Source organism: Electrophorus electricus, chromosome 16, assembly GCF_041902795.1.
Source record: "Electrophorus electricus isolate QZ-2024a chromosome 16, ASM4190279v1, whole genome shotgun sequence".
Lineage (NCBI taxonomy): Eukaryota > Metazoa > Chordata > Actinopteri > Gymnotiformes > Gymnotidae > Electrophorus > Electrophorus electricus.
Window position 1 is genome coordinate 23781593 of NC_137512.1, and position 19854 is coordinate 23801446.

General features: G+C 43.6%; 1 protein-coding gene across 1 annotated transcript; it reads left to right on the forward strand.

The window, feature by feature from the left end:
- The first annotated feature begins 2070 nt into the window (after positions 1-2070).
- Positions 2071-19189, forward strand: LOC118242292 (schlafen family member 11). The gene is given in 5 exon segments (XM_081698642.1): positions 2071-2637; positions 17393-17706; positions 17935-18133; positions 18135-18202; positions 18343-19189. Coding segments are annotated over 5 exon segments (1995 nt in total).
- The last annotated feature ends 665 nt before the right edge of the window (positions 19190-19854 follow it).

The following is a 19854-nucleotide window of genomic DNA, read 5'->3' on the forward strand; positions in this document are numbered from 1 at the left end:
AGTGTGTGTGTGTGTGTGTGTGTGTGTGAGTGTGTGTGTGAGTATCTGTGTGTGTGTGTTTGAGACCACATCTTCATTCATCCTGGTGTGACAATAGCACTTAATTACAAATGTCCTTTTGGAGCCCGCAGTGCGCAGAGAATGGGTTTGTAGCTACAAGCTGGTCAGATGAGGTGGGGGACACCTTCCACCAGTGTGTGTGTGTGTGTGTGTGTGTATGTGTGTAAGGGTGCTCAGTGGAGCGTGGTGGCCCCCCGTCACCCACTGACCTACGCTGGGGCAGTAATGAGCAGCGTGGGGTTGTCAGCCTAAGTGTTTGTGACAGGCCCCACTCTGGGCACAGCTGTGCAGGACCCTGCTGTCCTTTCCCCACAGCTGTCAGGACCTACGCAGCACTCCGAAGGAGACTCTCTCCTCCTCTTTCTAGCTCCCCCCCTTCTCTCCCTCTCCTCTCTCTCTCTCTCTTTCTCTGACTCTCTCTCCTTTTCTGTCTTCTTCCTTCCTCCCATTTTTTCCATGATTTTTATTAATTAAGGATCTAGTCTGGAGTGGTTCCTTCCCTCTGAGTCACGGAAGACAGGGCAGGGACTAATCCCCAAGGCTTTCCTCTGTACAGGGTCACAGAGGAACCAATGCCCTGTTACACTGGGTCAAAGGGCAGGTCAGAAAACCTGCTTCCAGGTCAGGCTTCACATCAGGAACCCAGTAAGCCGCACTCTCTGGGGACGAGAGGAGCGTGTTATGCTTTAAGGGAATGAATGCACCCAACACGGATCTGAAAGAAGCAACAGACGTCCAATCTGTGTGGGGCCATCGGGGTCCCACTAGTAACTGGCTGCCTGAAGTGGACGTGAACTAATCTCTTTATCTTGTCTGTTTTGCATTCTTTTTTTCTATATTTCATTTCATTCATTCAAGTGATTTATTGTTCTAATTGCTTATCAAATTAACAATCCTACCGAGAGTGCACCATCACAAAAATAAAGCTATTTACACTGAAAGAGGGTGGTATGCAAAGTGTGTGTGTGTGTGTTTGCACATGTATCTGTGTGTGTGTGTGTGTGTGTGTGTGTGTGTGTGTGTGTGTGTGTGTGTGTGTGTGTGTATTTCTGTGTGTCTGAGTGTATCTGTGTGTGTGTGTGTCTTTGTCTGTGTGTATGTGTGTCTTTGTCTGTGTGTGTGTGTGTGTGTGTGTGTGTGTGTGTGTGGGTGGGTGTGTATCTGTGTCTTCTTTACATGGTTTGTACAGGAATGCATGTCGTACCTCCACAGTCTATTTGCGTAATACCAGAGCAGGTTAGCTCCACTCCCACCACACTGGACTGCTCCGCCTGCACCAACTGACACACATTTAGTAATCGACATCATATTGTTCAGCTTCAATCACTGAGGGCCGAGTGAGAGATTTTACCCATCATCCTCTGCCTGTCCAAGATTTGATTTCCCCAGCCATATGCTAAAATTCTGTAAACATTTACATTTATCTGATGTTTTTTTCCAAAGTGACTTATAATTATGTCTGAATACAGCTTCAGCAATTGAGGGTTAAGGGTCTTGCTCAAGGGTCCAGTAGTGGCAACTTAGCAGTGGTGGGACTTGGACAGGCAACCTATGGCTTACTAGTGAAATACCTTAGCAACTGTAAAGATATATGATCACGATTTTCTTTACGATAGTCACTATAAATCATAGTATTCTTTAACTCATTATGAGCAGTTTATGTATTTTTCATATATCCCTTCTTTCATGAACATATAACTTTGTATTTGAAATATACATCTCAACTACTATCTATATTTTGCACTATATTGGACTGTTTGCACTTGTGTAGCATGTTGTCTGTTGCACTGTTGTTTTTGTGTTGCACCATGGTCCTGGAGGAACATTGTCTCGTTTTTGTTGTGTATATAGCTGAAATGACAATAAAACCTCTTGAACTTGAACTATATGTAGATAGTAGCTGTGTTCAATATGTAGGTAGCTGTGTTCAATATGAGTTTGGTGGATGCAAGGTTGGTGGATTAGAGGTTGGTGGATGTGAGGTTGGTGGATGTGAGGTTGGTGGATGTGATGCTGGTGGATGTGATGCTGGTGGATGTGATGCTGGTGGATGTGATGCTGGTGGATGTGAGGTTGGTGGATGTGAGGTTGGTGGATGTGATGCTGGTGGATGTGATGCTGGTGGATGTGATGCTGGTGGATGTGATGCTGGTGGATGTGATGCTGGTGGATGTGAGGTTGGTGGATGTGATGCTGGTGGATGTGATGCTGGTGGATGTGAGGTTGGTGGATGTGATGTTGGTGGATGTGAGGTTGGTGGATGTGATGCTGGTGGATGTGATGCTGGTGGATGTGAGGTTGGTGGATATGATGTTGGTGGATGTGAGATTGGTGGATGTGATGCTGGTGGATGTGATGCTGGTGGATGTGAGATTGGTAGATGTCAGGTTAGTGGATGTAATGCTGGTGGATGTGATGCTGGTGGATGTGAGGTTGGTGGATGTGATGTTGGTGGATGTGAGGTTGGTGGATGTGATGCTGGTGGATGTGATGTTGGTGGATGTGAGATTGGTAGATGTCAGGTTAGTGGATGTAATGCTGGTGGATGTGATGCTGGTGGATGTGAGGTTGGTGGATGTGAGGTTTAGCCGGGGAGGCTGTGGGTGTGCCTGCCCAGTACCACAGCTGCATACTCCTCTGTGATGTAGGCCTTAATAACAGACCATTTACCCCCACAGAAAACACACTGGGCCTCCATTAGAGCCCAGCATCAGACCACTCTGCACTTCATTAGTGAACATCTACCTGTGACAGCAAGATACAGCACAGAACAGGCAGCAAAACGACAATCATCTCGACGCTGCCAGCCAGGCAGACTGGCAATAACAGCTTGCTTTAGCGACTGCTAAGGGCTTTGGGTGACCGTGAAAAGAGAATCAGTGTTGATGTGCTCTGTTAAGGAGGAACCCTTGGCAGGGCTACAGCACCCTTGGTAGAGCTTTCCTTCTCAGCAAAGAAGATATGTGTGTGTAATGCATGCACACGAATAGCAATGCACATGTGTGTGTGTTTGTGCACATTTCAAGGGATGTGTGTGTGTGTGTGTGTGCATGGAGGGTTGTGGCCTGTGCTCTGTAGAGAGCACGGCGTGCTGCCGTCTCTGTCCACACATCACCCTGCGTCAGGCTAATTACGAGCAGAACATGATGTTACAGTACCGCCCTGCAGCCACCAGGGGGCAACACACACAGCCGCACCTAAAGGCAAGCAGCAGGAGATCCTCTTGAATTCAGACCCACACACACTGGTACCCCTTAGTTTCACATATTCACTCCTCCTGTCAGTGAATTGAGTGACAGGCTCGTCGAAGCACACATTCTGACACAGGACCAGCACTTAAGCCAGGCCTGACCTGTCTTCCTGTCAGTCTACAGATGAGACTCTGTGTGCGTGCGTGCGTGCGTGCGTGCGTGTGTGTGTAAGTGAAAGATAGAAAGACTCTATGCACATGTATTTTTTGTGTGCATGTCTGTCTTTATATCTATGTGTATATGCACACGTGTCTGTGAGCATGCATGCCTACATTTGTGTGTGTGTGACTCGCCCAAACCCCCTACTTCCACGACTCCCAGTGGAGAGAGAGAGAGAGAGAGAGAGAGAGAGCGTGTATGTGTGTGCGCGTGTGTGTGTGTGTGTGTGCGTGCGTGTGTGTGTGTGTGTGTGTGGACTGCGCCTAGTCAAGCAAGCTGCCCATGCTCACTGGCATTTCCCAAATGCCCCAGCTGGAGGTCTGAGTGACACACACACACACACTCTCCCAGTGCACCAGTAACAGAAAGAGTGTGTGTTTTGTGTGTGAATGAGTGTGTGCGTGTGTAGAGGGGGTTGGAGGCACGCAGGTTCAGGTTTGTACGTCCCTCACACCCCACCGACAACGCAGTTGCCGCTATTAGCTTCAGTCGCGACACTGATTCAGACCTGCGTTTCTGTCACAGCGGTCGTGCGCCACTACAGATGCTCAGAAGTGCAAGGTGCTTCATTCCCATCAGCTGACAGCATGACGCCTTTTATTTTAAGTGATGTTAGTGTCTCTCTTTAATGACATTTCTGTCACACTCTTCCCCCAAAGTAATGGATGAACTATCCAAGATGGAAGGGGGTGGCAGAGAGACAGAGAGAGATAATTGTCTTTCTGGAAAGATTCTGAAATTACTTCCCGATTTCAGTCAAGAATTTGGAAACACACTTATGAAAGAGGCTCTTAAGTAATTGATAATGGATGCACACACACACAGAGAGAGAGAGAGAGAGAGAGAGAGAGAGAGAGAGAGAGAGAGAGAGAGAGAGAGAGAGAGAGAGAGAACCAGTACTGATGAAATGATTGATTAATTCAAGTGATGACACATAAGCACCCCAAAACATGTGTCCGTAGCAACTGGTATCCAAAGCATCTAACTCGAGTCCAGAACCTACAGCGTCACACTTACATGCAGCTGCTTATATGTGTAATCTACGAGATATATGCTCAAATCCTTATTCCTAACCCTAACCCTAAGATGTTGTCTCCGTGGTGTATGAATTCACTCATCTCCTTACCTCCATGTAGCTAAAGAAGTCCTGGTTGAGAACTTGCTCCCTTAGCATTCTAGATCGAGTTAAAGTGATCAAAACCCCAAACAGGTCATTAGAGTCTTCGCCAATCGATCAGGCACGGCCTCAAACAGCGAATGCTCATTATTTTCCGCATGCTCTGCCTATCCAGGCATAAACGGCCGTGGCAACTGAAGCCTCATTTAAACACAATATTCATAAAAGCTATTAAATATAATAGGCCTGTCTAGTTAATGATTAGTGCTCATTAAACTGTCCTTCAAAAGATTTATTTTCAGCTCTTATTAGTTCGTGATGGAATAATCGGGTCTCGCGGAACAGAGGCTAGTTGTTTAATTATTTTATACGGTGGCTGAAAGCTCGAGCTCCTGTAATGGCTACGCCAGTGAATGTACCTAGAGCAACGCAGAATAAAGCCTCCACTTACAAGTTATTTTAAAATAGCCTACAGTGGAAGGACCGCCTACGCTTCGTTCTCACAAACAGTCGTTTGTATACTATCTGTTACTGTGTTTGAATTTTTGTACGCCCTTCCAAGTTTTAGTGGAGTCAAAACTCTTAAAAGTGAAGCATTAACCTTGCCTCGACGGTACAGTTTGTGTTGAATCCGGGAGCAGGTGTTATGAATTCTCCTCGTGTTGCTCTTGGACTTCTCGATGCATTATTCTAAGAGCTAATGCCTTTTAATGCGTTTTTCATTAATGGGGCTACTAAAGAGCCGGCCACTGTGGGGCTGTCGCGATACCCGTGTCAGAGTCGAGGAGGCTGAGGAAGGAGAACTTTGTGGTGCCATTTTGTTTGGCACTGCACTGTAATTAAGTTGCCAGCGGTGCCGTGTTAACGCTGCATTAGCTCTTGTGGGGAGAGGGGGGGCGGGTGAGCCCGGCTGTACGTAAACAAGTAGAAACAGCATTGGCCGACGCTCCGGCCGTTTTTGTAACAAAGTGACCTCCATTAGAGGCCATTGTCCACACACACACACACACACACACACACACACACACACACACAGGCCAACTTTGACAATCAACCATATACACTGGGTGCAGTTAATGGCATAATTCATCATGTCTCTGTAGTGGGGTAGTAGCTGTGTGTGTACATTTGAAACCCACATCTCTATCCATGACCCCCAACCTCGTTAGGGTCACCGTCTCCATGACCTCCAGCCTCTCTCTCTTTCTCTCTGTTTTTCCTCTCTCCATTTTTTGTCTCTCCATCTCTTTCTGTCCTCAGTATCTTCCTCTCTCTGCCATTCTCAGTCTCCTTGTGTTCCCGTCTGTGTGTGTGTGGTTTCATAGCAGGCGAGTTACTCTGGGTTTCAGTCTGGCATCTTGGCCTGCTGATCCCTCTCTCCCTTTCCCTCTTTGCCATAAGCACACTGGATAAGGCGTGTCCAGAACAATCTGGTCCATATTTGTCCATCTCCACAGTGACCAGCCTTAGGGGCAGACCCACTGTCTCTCTGACCCCAGGTGATCAGTCGTACTGCCCTGCCACATGGTGTTTTGACAGAAACTACTACCTGTGTGTAAGAGTGTGTGTGTGTGTGTGTGTGTGTGTGTGTGAGAGAGAGAGAGAGAGAGAGAGAGAGAGACAGAGAGAGAGAGAGAGAGAGAGAGAGAGAGAGAGAGAGGCACTCCAGGCTGTTTGTACAGTAATTAGACATTGGTGAGTAGGTAGCAGCAATAATGTGAACAGACAAGAGTTTTTACACTTGAAAGAGAAATTACACACAAGGCTCATGGAACACACACACACACACACACAAATACACGCACACACATAGAGCCCACTGACTCAGGAACCACGATGTGTGAGAAAGAGAGAAAATCAGAGGCCAGAACACTGCACAGGCTGTACAGTAACAGTAAGGACTGCAATTTAGCACTGAAATTCGTACTGCACAGAACTCATGTCACCATGTCAGAAAGTGACTCAGAGGCCTCGATTCTCAGAGTGTTCGCAGACAATTTACCAATCTGAATGTAAGCACAGGTCATGTAATGCATGACAGTGTGTAGATGACGTGGGTGAACTGTCGGTCAGTTCTGCTTAGTCTTCACAGCTGTGACTACAGACAGAGATTACAGACAGACAGAGATTACAGACAGAGTCTATCTGAAAGTGTGTGTGTGGGTGTGTGTTATGTGTCAATGCAGTCTAGTGGCACCAGCTGTGGCCGTTCACTCGGGCTTCCATGTCCCAAGGCGTGATGGCCACTGTGTGTGTGTGTGTGTGTGTGTGTGTGTGTGTGTGTGTGTGTGTGAGTAAGAAAGGATTACCGTGTCATCTGTTTATTTCTGTAGTGAATGACCAGCCTGAGGGGCTTTGGGTTACACACACACACACACACACACACACAAAGCCAATTCCCTGCACATTCATTATAGTTAAAGGTATGACAAACACAAGTACATTAGTGACCTTCCTGCCAGGAACAAATGTATGTCATGTTGAAAACACAACACCCAGACACTGCTTAACATGGGTCATCTTACAGCACAACACCCAGACACTGCTTAACGTGGGTCATCTTACAGCACAACACCCAGACACTGCTTAACGTGGGTCATCTTACAGCACAACACCCAGACACTGCTTAACGTGGGTCATCTTACAGCACAACACCCAGACACTGCTTAACATGGGTCATCTTACAGCACAACACCCAGATATTGCTCGATGTGGGTCATCTTACAGCACAACACCCAGACACTGCTCGATGTGAGTCAACTTACAACACAACACCCAGACACTGCTTAACGTGGGTCATCTTACAGCACAACATTCAGACACTGCTTAACGTGGGTCATCTTACAGCACAACACCCAGATATTGCTCGATGTGGGTCATCTTACAGCACAACACCCAGACACTGCTCATTGTGAGTCAACTTACAACACAACACCCAGACACTGCTCATTGTGAGTCAACTTACAACACAACACCCAGACACTGCTTAACGTGGGTCATCTTACAGCACAACATTCAGACATTGCTCGATGTGGGTCATCTTACAGCACAACACCCAGACACTGCTCATTGTGAGTGAACTTACAACACAACACCCAGACACTGCTCGATGTGAGTCATCTTACTGCATAATTCTTCCTTCCCTTCATTTCTTATCTGAACCATGAAGAATTGAGAAAATATTGTTTTGCTGTTTAGTAACATGGGGTTTGAAATCCATTTATTCTTTTTATTGAATACTGTATGATTTATGTGTTGTGTTTTGTGTGTGTGTGTGTTGGACAGCAGAGTCTACTCTCCCCCTCACTAATCTGAACGGCCCCCGCCTTCCTGGCTGCAGGTGAGGCTGTGGTAAGAGCGACTCCCCCTTCGCACGCCGCGCACTAATGACAGCAGCCGGAGCAAACGGAGGCGGTTAGCTGTGAGCGAGGGCCAGCCGAGGGGTCGGCTAGCCCTGCGCTAATCATCCCAGCGGGGGTCCTGTCTGCCGCCGTCCCGGCTTTCCGCATGTGTTCAACATCGGCCCATTTAAACGTCAGGCAGTGATGGGCCGCCCCTCCCGCACACATACACAGAGAGAGAGAGAGAGAGAGAGAGAGAGAGAGGGAGAGAGAGAGAGAGAGAGAGAGAGAGAGAGAGAGAGAGAGAGAGAGATGATGGTGGCAGTGGTGATCCGATGAGCCAAAATTACCTTTTAATTAGCCGATTCTTTAGACTTCCATAATTGTTTTGGTCACACAACAAATGCCGAGGCCTGTAATTTAAAAAAGCCATTTTCAGGATGAGAAATCTGAGTGGTATGTGAAAGAAAAAGAAAGAGAGAGAGAGAGAGAGAGAGAGAGAGAGAGAGAGAGAGAGAGAGAGAGAGAACAATCAAAGTGAATGTTTCATTATTAGATGAGTGTTTACAAAGATGTTATTGAAGTGTAAATCAAAGCAGGCAGAAACATGCCGATCAGGGGGAAATAAGATTTGCAGGCTGGTAAAAATACAAAACCAGTCATCTGAGTATCTTGTGGCTAGTGGGGAAGCCTTGGGAACAAGGTATCTGTGATAGGAACGTCTGCTGACGTGAGCACACTGACCAGCACTAACACAAACAGGGTGAGAAATACCAGAATGAGTCCGAGTCACCTGGATGAGGGAATATCCTCAACCTGCTAGCTGTGGCTGTTTTATCCTACACAAACCTTTATGCTTGCAGTCCAACTTTGTAAAGCACAGTAATATCTTTAAACCATTAATAGTGTAATAGAAAATATTCACATTCCGTTTTAATCAACTATTTAGAAGGTTAGGAGAAGAGAGAAATCTATTCGACTATTAGACACTGTTCATTTTGATACACTGAGAAAAAAATGTTTCAGTGATTTAGAAGCACTTGTGTTGCTGGGCATATTTAAATCACAATGAACATCAAATAGTTTAAAGTTTTAGATTTAGATCAATGAGGGAGCCAAAAGACTCTCTTAACGCATGTACACTGACTCTAGATCCCAACAGTTGCTGCAGGATGTTTAAGAGTCACCAGCCCCTGGTGTTCGGAACAACTTCGGCATGGATTACCGTTACTCTTTCAGCTCACCTTCCCACTTCATTTCTGTGGGATGTCCATTTTAGCTCTTTAACACCCTCCCCTTTAAGGGTTTTATTTCTTCATGCTTGTACCTTATAATAAGTCTTTTTTTTTTCTCTTTCAGTTTTATTTAAAGCAAAATTCAAAGCGGTCAACTATAAATGCAGCTCAAACATAATAGAAGGGAAAATTCAGAAGAATGCATGGTGTGACAGATGTGCTTGTGTGTGCATGGCCCTGTGCCAGTGGGTGTGAGTGTGTGTGTGTGTGTGAGTGAGTGCGAATGTGTGCCGGTGTGTGTGTGTGTGTGTGTGTGTGTGTGTGTGTGTGTTTAGAGAGCAGCACCCTTTACTTCTTTCTTTGGGAAGGATCTGGAGAGGAGTCACCTCGCTGAGTAAGACCTACTCACACACACACACACACACACACACACACACACACACACACACACACACAAACACAGTTTCTCTCACCTTAGTAGCTGAGACTCCCTTATCTTTACTGAAGTGGCTAACTGGACTGAATATAACGTAGTAAAGCCTGGATTGGTTATATGCTGGGCGGCCCGCGGACGATGAAGTTCCTGTTGAGTCTTGGTCCTCGCAAAGTTTCTTCTTTAATTCCACCCAGGGAGTTTTTCCTTGCTACTGTCATCTTTGGCTTGCTCATTTGGGATCTGGACCCAGACATTTGTCAAATTTCTTTGTGATAACATGCGCTGTAAAATAATGGTACATAAATAATTTTGACTTTATGATTTCTGTTCATAAAAATAAAACCATCCTCTTGGGTTGTTTAGTGTATCCACTGCTAAAAAAAAAAAATAAAAGAGCTAAAATGACAGTTAAATGGAATTTGATGCACAATATTTTAGGTGCTGTTGGAAATGTGAAGAAAGACTCTAACTTGTAGAGTACTGTCTACCCCTAGTGGTCACTTCTGTGTGCTGGTCAGGCCCCAATGTTCCTCGTCATCAATGAAGTAAAGGCTAGCGCACAAATCTCTCAGAATCTCATAGTCCTTATACGACTCAAGGAGATGGTTTTCTTTTTTAAATAGATGTAGTTTCTGGATCTGTGTGAACAATTGTGGAATGTCTCACTGTCCTGATGCTTTTGGCCTATTTCGAAGGATTCAGTAGACATGTTAACCAGGACGTCCACATATCTGTGATGTCCACTAGAGAAGGGGTTTTCAAACTTTTTAAATATGGCCCATCTTTTGTCAATGGTTTTAAATGTGACTCATGCATCATCAACAATGCATGTAATTGTTCTTAAAACGAGTTACGTTAACTAATTTGCATTCTGTGTCCATGTCATGACTGGCCCCTCCTAGCGTCCTTATTGTCATGGTTTCCCTGTCTCGTTTCTTTGTTCTGCTGTACTTCCTTGCTGTGGTTCCGTTCCTTCATTTCTCCTCCACCCCTCATGCTCTGCGCCTGTGGCTCGTTTAACTCTTAACGTAGTTAATCCCTGCCGTTCGGCGTGTTTTGCGGGTTGTTGCAATGTTAGTGTCCGTGCGGTACGTCTAGCAGCTGTAGCCTGCATCCCCTGTTTGTCATCGTGTGCTTTTGTTTCGTTTAGTTGATCGTGTATTCCCGGACTCTCCGTACTGGCTGTATGACCCTGCACTACCCTAACGAATATGACTCTGGATTTGCCCCTAATAAATCTCGCTCGTCTCCGCACACGCGTCCGCCTCCTCACCGCTCACCGTTACAGTCCGAACAGAAACAGCGCTATAGGCCATGATGTGCTGTTTCACGTTACATGTCGAAGTATGTTACAGATGTATCTGTGTGGCTGTTAACAAAAATAGCTAGGGTTGGGGGTTTTTTGCATCCCGTTCTTGTCATGGTTTCAAAGACTGCACTAGATACTTTTCAAGCACCGTATCCCAGAAAGCAGTGCCTGTAAAGTGGGTATTAAAAAACGCGGAGGCATACTGAGGGTGTAGCCTGAGGACATACAGCGAGAATGTGGAGTGAGGATGTGCAGTGGCCCACTCTCCATGCAGCTGTGCTGTTTCGGGTGGGCATTTAGGACAATTCTGGCAGAGGCCCTTTAAAGATACTTGTGGTATTCTTATCATGGGGCCCAAACAACCCTGGCAGTGGCCCAGTCTCCATGTGTTCAGTCCAACAACTTTAAAAGCACTGAAGCCCCAAGCTGAAACAGCTGCTGACATTTACAACCAACGAGGAGAAATGCACCCTTATTTGTCTGTGATGGGCTCACTGCAACTCAGAAGCTGCCATGCATACAGACTTCCCCTCTGGGATACTGCCTCTGCTGGCCAAGGAGGGCAAGTGCCAGGAAGATCCTCACTCACTTTTCATACATCCCTCCATACATATAGCAAGTATAAGATAGCATAATGGTATCGTTTTTATATCTCATAGACTGGGTGGAGAAAGAAGAAGGTTCACAAGTGCAAAACTGGCCCTTGGTGTTGTGCTAGCTAATGTTTCAAACTGAACTAGCCAGAAGAACACGTTTTTCTTCCATCTGTAATTTGATGATGGAGGCAGAACTCTCTCAGTGTAAATTGGTGCAAAAATATTTTCCAGAATCTTTTGACCACGGAGAGTCCCTTCAACTGAGCTGTTGTGTGTTTGACAATATAGAGCCCTTTTCATGGTGAATGAAAAGCCTTTTCAGTGAATAAAGTTCCGCATTCACAGAGGTTCTCTCGAGTGTACCAAGGTCTACGTGCCATTTCTGCAGTCTAACTACTAATCACTCAGTCATACTGAAATGGCAAAGTAGCATGTGGAAGTACAGATAATTATGGCTAAGATCTTCCGAAGAGCAATCAATGAGATGGAGAACTATGCTGAATCTGTTACACCAATGTAACATAAAACACTACAACACTGCAATGGTGACTATAACTCCTATCTTCCAAAGTCATCTCTTGCTCTTGATGATATAGCATGAACACAGGCACCCAGTTTCTTGATCTGAAATCCATATATTACAACTTGGACTTGATCTTTTCAAGTTGACCACCTCCTTCATTCTACAGTGAAACACAAGTCTTCCTCTCCACTAAATCACCACCTCTCCCCATCCCACACCCCAATCTCACTACATCAGTTTCAGAGAGAGTCAAGCCTGAAATGAGAATTTTTTGATGCAGGAACGCCACTCCTAGCTGATAATTACTTTGCTGCAGTAGACATCAGAGCAGATAAATGCCTGTAGCGCTCTCTCTCTCTTGCCAGTGATTTCAGTCAATTCTGTAACCTTTGAACCTTCAGCAGAATGGTTACTATGCCTTAGTGTCTGTGATTCAGGGATCATTTATACAGTCCGTACTTTTTTTCCCAATTTAACAGGTGCACTTTATTTACACTTGCTTTATTTAATGATTTTTTTTCTCCTAACCATAAAGATTGAGAGAAAAAGAATTTCTGTCGCAACTGCACTAACAGCAGGACAAGCAGAAATAAAACTTCTAAACAAAAAGTTCTCACACACAGTGCCTTGCTAAATACAGCAAAATACTGTCTGTACAGAGAGCCATTACATTATTAGACACACCTTAACCTGTAGACCTTATCAGCCGGCCTTACATTGATAGTCAGTGTTAAACTGTGGGCCACCACTAATGGCACAACTATTGTATTCTGAAGTCTGCTGACTGATACTGGAGTCCTGTATACTGTGTACATCAGGTCATATCCTTCTTAGCCTTTTCTTAAGTGACTTGTTTTTGACTAAAAGGCATGTGTTATATGGATGCTTTTAATATATATTTGTACAATAAGTACTCTCTAAGCAAACACTTATGAATACAGTATAATGTGATTGTCACGGTTGGTCCCTCCTATTGTCCGTCTCTATGGTTTCCTTGTCTCATGGTTCACTTTTCCAGTCCAGTTCCAGTCCTTGTTTTGGTTTTCACTGTTAATGATTTGCACCTGTGCCTTGTTTAGTGTTCATTAGTTCAAGTATTTAAACCCTGTCTGGCGGCTTTGGAGTTCTGATGTTCATTATTTGAGTGGTTGTGTTTGGTTGATTGAATACACGTCTGAACGGTTTTTGAAAGCCTGCCTGTTTCAAAGCCTTCGTTTGTTAGCCTGCTTTTATCCTAGCGTCTTTGTTATAGCCTGTTTCCCCTGTTTGCCTTCGTGTGCATTTGGTAATTACTAGCCTTCGTTTATTCTAGCCCGTGTTTTTATCATGTATTCTAAAAATCTCCGTGTTAGCTCTATGACCCCGGACTACTCTAACGACTATGACTTTGGATTTACCCTTAATAAATCTTGCTCTCCTCCGCATATGCGTCCGCCTGCTCACCGCTTACCGTTACGGTAATACAGTGGACAAAAAAAGCACTGAACACATCAGCAATCTATCACCATGCACCAGCCCAGCTGATACTAATTAGCACAGGTAGATCAGTTAATGGAATCAGCACTTACTGTGTTCAGTACTTTGGTTCTGTATCATTACACGTTTCTTATGTTTTTGCCTGAATTGGAATGCTGTTTACTTATTTATATATATATATATATATATATATATATATAGTGTGGGGTTGCATAAATTAAATGAATGCTAAGCTTACAATAATAGAGAATAATGCGCAGAAGGGAATAGGACTAATGCTTGAATTAATAAAAATAATTACTGTATGTCCAGACATACCAGGAAATGCCCTAGAAGTGCGTATGTGTGATTGTGCAAGAAGACATGTGCACGCGACAGTCAGACAGAGGCGACGGCTGAGATGGAAAAGAACAAAAGCAGAAGTGGCGCGAGGCGAGAAAACTATAAGTCTGTCTGTTGCAAAGTTATGCTTGAGATCTCACTCGCACTGCGCTGTGAAGTGACACCTCCAGAGCTCTGCATTAATAAAAGGCCACAAGGTAACGCACTGTTTCCTGTCTCTTCTTTCCTGCATCAACGGACACAATATATATATATATATATATATGAACACCATCACCAATTTCTCTCACTTGTCCAGTTTGAGGAGCTGACTAATGTCCGTAAATAATGCAAATACACTTCAGAGTAATAACATGCTTTCTATAGCCACTAACTTCATTTTGACAAAGTTTCCTCCAAAAGATGGCATTTATCTTCAACGGCCACACTGACTGCATTCCACAGGCATCCTTCAAATAAACTGTGTGTTTGAATAAAAGGCCATCTTTCGTAAGAGTGACGGAGGTCCGCGTTGTTCCACTGCTATCCAGCAATAGTAGGGATCTGTTTATGTGTAGTGCTTACTGGCTTCTGTACTGTACAGAACATCCACGACAACGATCTCAAGAAGATATAACGAAGAGTCCTTGTCGCTAGAGGATATATATGATTACTTGGAATAAATATCATTTATGATTGGGCTTTTCGTTCAACTCTCGATGCCCGAATGTTTCCCCTCTGAAACGGTCAAGCCGGGTGTGGCACCGCTGCACGAAATTTGTTGAGAAGTTGGCTATGCTTCAACTTTCCGTGGTGTTTATGAGTTATCTAGTTATCGTCTGTCCTTTGTTATGAAACAACAGTTAGCTACTTGATCCGCGTAGAAAACTGGTCGTAAAGTGGCGGGAAAATGTTTTGTCCTAGCTCCAGACGTTTTCATATCATGAAAATTCGTGCGCCATCGGTACATCATATAAACTGAAATTGCATCAGATGTGTTAAAAGGCTTCACCCCTGTCTTGCTCTGTCTCTGTGCGTTTGCGTTAGTAAATATCTTAAGAGAAACTGTTGTCTTAACCATTAAGAATAATTGTAGTCTAGCCCATATAGGTTAAATATCAGATCACCTTGGTGCAGAAGCAGGAGTTCATCAGAAGTTACGCAGTTCGCAGCTAACGCGGCCTGGGGAAGGTATGCCTACCAAACCTCTGGTAGATCCGGTGATAAGACACTCGTTCCTGGATTAAGAAGGAAAATTAACAAAATCACCAGGACTGATGTCGATATTTATTCATCCAGATTATACATCAGTGAGCAAAATTTAAGCAAAACTTATCCAGTCTGTGAGACTAAAATAATAGGCCGCAAGAACGCAGTTTTAGCTAAATAATTTTCTGTGCTTGTAAAGTTAAAACTCATTCTGAATGTGTTCTCTTTTTGTTGTAAAAACCTTATAAATTGTTTATGTTGTATTTTGATAAGTTGTACGCGGAGCAAATAACTTTTTATCTTTGCGATTTCACTTTTACTAATCTATGGACACGGTTTTCTGTGAATCGTTTTGCATTTGTAAAGTTTTTTATTGTATTCAACGCAAACAACCGGCCCTCAAGGCAAATACAAATCCAAGACAAATTCAAAATGATTCATAAAGAATGTGAAGGAGAAGGCTTACGTGCATCAGTTCAACAGTTTATCCTAATGCATAACATTTTAAAATTATTTTTGCCTTTTTGCAGAAAGCAGAATCTTTGCCTCTGTGACACAAGATCCGGCTTCATGATGAAGGGGGCTTACGCTGATATCAAGCATATTGTGGTAGATGAGGGGCAAAACAGAAAGGCACAGAAGCTGGCTAAGAGATCAGGAGGACTCCTTTGGGTTTTCCTCGATTATTTCCAGAAATGTCATACCTTTGTTGATGGCTTGCCCCTACTGACCAACAGACCAGCAGGGCTTACCTAGGCCAGGTTGTCCAAAATTCAAAAAAACATATTTGATGAAATGAATAAACTAATTAGAGTGATTGAACGTAGATCTAGTGGAGATATGTCCATCCACTTGACACGTGTGCATGAGAAAATGACCTATATCCTCTCCTTGGAAGGGAACTTTTATTTAAACCATTACAAAGCTCCTATAATGACCGAAGTTGTGAAACATGTTGAAACCCTTTGGAGCAGGGCCATTCACCCAGAGATATTGCTGTTCTCTTCTCAACTATGGAAACTAAGTCTTCTCTGTTGTACCAATATGTCAGACCTTCTTTCCAACATGGTAGCATAGAGAATATAAATGATGATGTGGTAGTGATGGACACTATCCGCAGGTTCTCTGGCCAGGAGAGAGACATTGTGTTTCTGGTTGAACCAGCTGCTCATTACAGCCAGTCTGAGATTGAGCCCAGTCTTTTGCTGACTGCATATTCCAGAGCTAGAATCAGGCTTTATGTTTATCATCTTTCTTGAGATGATATGGAGCAATTTCCAGAGCTGCAGTTGCACGTGCTAGCCAAGCCAGTTAAACTCAGAAGTATTACTGATATTTATGGTTGAACGCAGTGATGTAGGCTGAAAGCTTTTCACTGGTTAAAAATCATTTGTCCTTTTAGAATATCATAACCTGCACACACACAATTGTATTTAAACAATGAATTAACTAGATGACTTGTTATTCAAGTGACTCCTAATCCTGCCAAAGCATGCTTGTAAAACAGCCCACACCAATAGCAGCTTTGCCAGCTGATGGAGTTATTAACACTGGCAAGTTAGTAGGATTTTGGTCTACTCATAGTACTGAGACTGGTGTTATTAAAGGTAATAAATGACATTTATTTGAATACAGATTGTGGTAAGTTTTACCACTGTATCGGTTTTGCCATTGCTTGATGCTATGGACCATAACCTTTTATAGGTAGACTTGAAGTGGGTTGGACTCTCAAGAACAGCTCTAAAATGGTTCAGTTTGTACCAGCAAGGCATGAATTACTGAAATAGAAAACAATATTTCTGAAAGAATGCCAGTGACATGTGGTGACACTCAGATTTACTTAGCTCTTTCCCCAGACAACTACCGTGCCTTTGATTCTCTGCAAGTTCCTTGCGCACATTTTGGGCCAGAAGATTCTGCAGTTGAAAAAAGACAAAACACAGATTATTATATTGGGTAATAGCAATGAGAGGTGCAGACTAGCTGCCTTCTTGGACTGGAAAGCCCTATACTCTAAAGAGCTAGTTCATAACCTAGTAATAGACTCAGGATGTAATATGCTTTTGTATTCTTCTATATCTGATGTGAAGCACTTTGAATTCCCGCTGTGTATGAAAAGTGAAAAACAAATGTGAAACATACTATTTTGAATCATCAGTTCACCACGTTATATTGTTCTTTAAGTTTGTGTATACAGTTATTTCTTTTTCTGCTTGCTTGGGTTTTATACAACTGTGTAGAGAGACTTTGGGTAAGAACCGCGTGCGTGCCTGCATTGTCTCTTGCGTCCTCGTTTTGTTGCTAAGGAGAAGGTGGTCTCCCCATTCTCTGCTGTGTGCCTGCTCTTTCCTGTCTTAAGACTGTCAGTTACAGAGCACCAGGACCAGCAAATGAAGACGTCAATGGCGAGGCTCTGTTGATCTTCTCTGGGCAACATGCCAAACTGTTCTCTATTGGGAAGAAAGAAACTGCTGAGTTGTGGAAATATGCTAAAGAAACAGCATTTCATCTGAAACAGAAGCTGGTGAATCTTGGTGGATACACAAAATGGATTTGCGTGGTCCCTTGTCTACTGGACTGCAATACAGGGGAAATGATACAAAGTGAGACTGCTGGTCACCCCCTGTATCCTCACAGCTACAGCTTGGGTCATCTGGAAGAGGTGAAGGCTTGGTCACCTTGCTGAGTAAGACCTACTCAAACATCTCTCTCACTCTCACACACACAGTTTCTCTCACCTGGGTAGCTGAGATTCCCTCAGCTATACTGATGAGGCTACTTGGACTGAACATATAGTTAGATGGACTTTCGTATTTTTTGCATCCTCTTCCCTCTTTGTGTTCACCTGTCTTATTCTGTTCTCGTTCCTCGTCAGGTGTTCTCCCGTCTGCTTCTATTTAGGTGTCTCTTAGGCATTGTGGTCCTCAGCTTCACCTCACCACTGAGACACAGGCTTGGCTCGGAGATCATCAATCTGCTCACTGAGGAACGGTACAACATTCTTCAGTTTTAGGAAGGCCATAAATGTTTGTTTATTCATGGCTTGGCTGGTTCTCGGAAGACATTGCTAGCGATGGAGAAAATCAAGAAGATAAAAAAATTCTGAACAGTGTAAATTGGAGAATATCCTTTATCTCTGTGAAAATCAAGGTTTGAAAGACTTCATGAGGTGGGTTTTAAGTGAGATTTAAGTGTCCATTGAGATTCTGTTGCCATTGTTTACATCTTTAAATTGATAACAAAGGAGGCTTTAGTGCATCAGTTCAACAGTTTATCCTAATGCATAACATTTTAAAATTATTTTTGCAGAAAGCGGAATCTTTGCCTCTGTGACACAAGATCCAGCTTCATGATGAAAGGGGCTTACGCTGATATCAAGCATATTGTGGTAGATGAGGGGCAAAACTTCCGCATCAAGCATGGAGACTGGTACAGAAAGGTAGAGGAACTGGTTCCGATATCAAGAGGAATAATCTGGGTTTTCCTTGACTACTTCCAGAAATGTCAGACCTTTGTTGATGGCTTGCCCCTATTGACCAATCAGACCAGCACTGCCTACCTAGGCCAGGTTGTCCAAAATTCTGAAAAAGTATTTGATGAAATGAATAAACTAATTGGAGTGATTGAACGTAGATCTAGTGGAGACATGTCCATCCACTTGACACATATGCATGAGACAATGACCTATATCCTCTCCTTGGAAGGGAACTTTTATTTAAACCATTACCAAGCACCCATAATGACAGAAGTAGTGAGACATGTTGAAACCCTTTTGGAGGAAGGCCATTCACCCAGAGATATTGCTGTTCTCTTCTCAACTATGGTCCAAAAGAGAAGACTTAGTTTCCAATCATATGTCAGGCCTTCTTTCCCACATGATGTCATAAAGCATATAGATGATGATGTGGTAGTGATGGACACTATCCGCAGGTTCTCTGGCCAGGAGAGAGACATTGTGTTTCTGGTTGAACCAGCTGCTCATTACAGCCAGTCTGAGATTGAGCCCAGTCTTTTGCTGACTGCATATTCCAGAGCTAGAATCAGGCTTTATGTTTATCATCTTTCTTCAGATGATATGGAGCAATTTCCAGAGCTGCAGTTACACATGCTAGCCAAGCCAGTTAAACTCAGAAGTATTATTGATATTTATGGTTGAACGCAGTGATGTAGGATGAAAGCTTTTTATTGGTTAAAATCATTTGTCCTTTTAGAATATCAGAAGCTGCACACACAAAATAGTAGTTAAACAATGGATTAACTAGATGACTTGTTATTCGTGACTCCTGATCCTGCCAAAGCATGCTTGTAAAACAGCTCACAACAAGAGAGGTTTTGCCACCTGATGGGGTTATTAGCACTGGCAACTTACTTAAAGATGGGCTTGAACAAACTGAATGTTATTTAAGATTTAAGCCAGTTTCACTCAAATAATCTTTCCGCAATATGTGTGTTGGCCTTCCGCATGCTGTCTAGACAAATTTTGGTCAGGATTTCGGCCTACTCATACTACTGAGTCTGGTCTGATTAAAGGTAATTAATGACATTTTTTTGAATACAGATTGTGGGAAATTTTACCACTGTATTAGTTTTACCACTGCTTGCTATCATAGACCATAACCTTTTATAGGTAGACTTGAAGTGGGTTGGACTCTCAAGAACAGCTCCAAAATGGTTCAGTTTGTACCAGCAAGGCATGAATTACTTTGCTGAAATAGAAAACAATATTTCTGAAAGAATGCCAGTGACTTGTGGTGTTCCTCCAAGGTTCAGCTCTTGGGACGCTCCTATTTAACTTTATACAAGCTTCCTCTTGGCCAAATC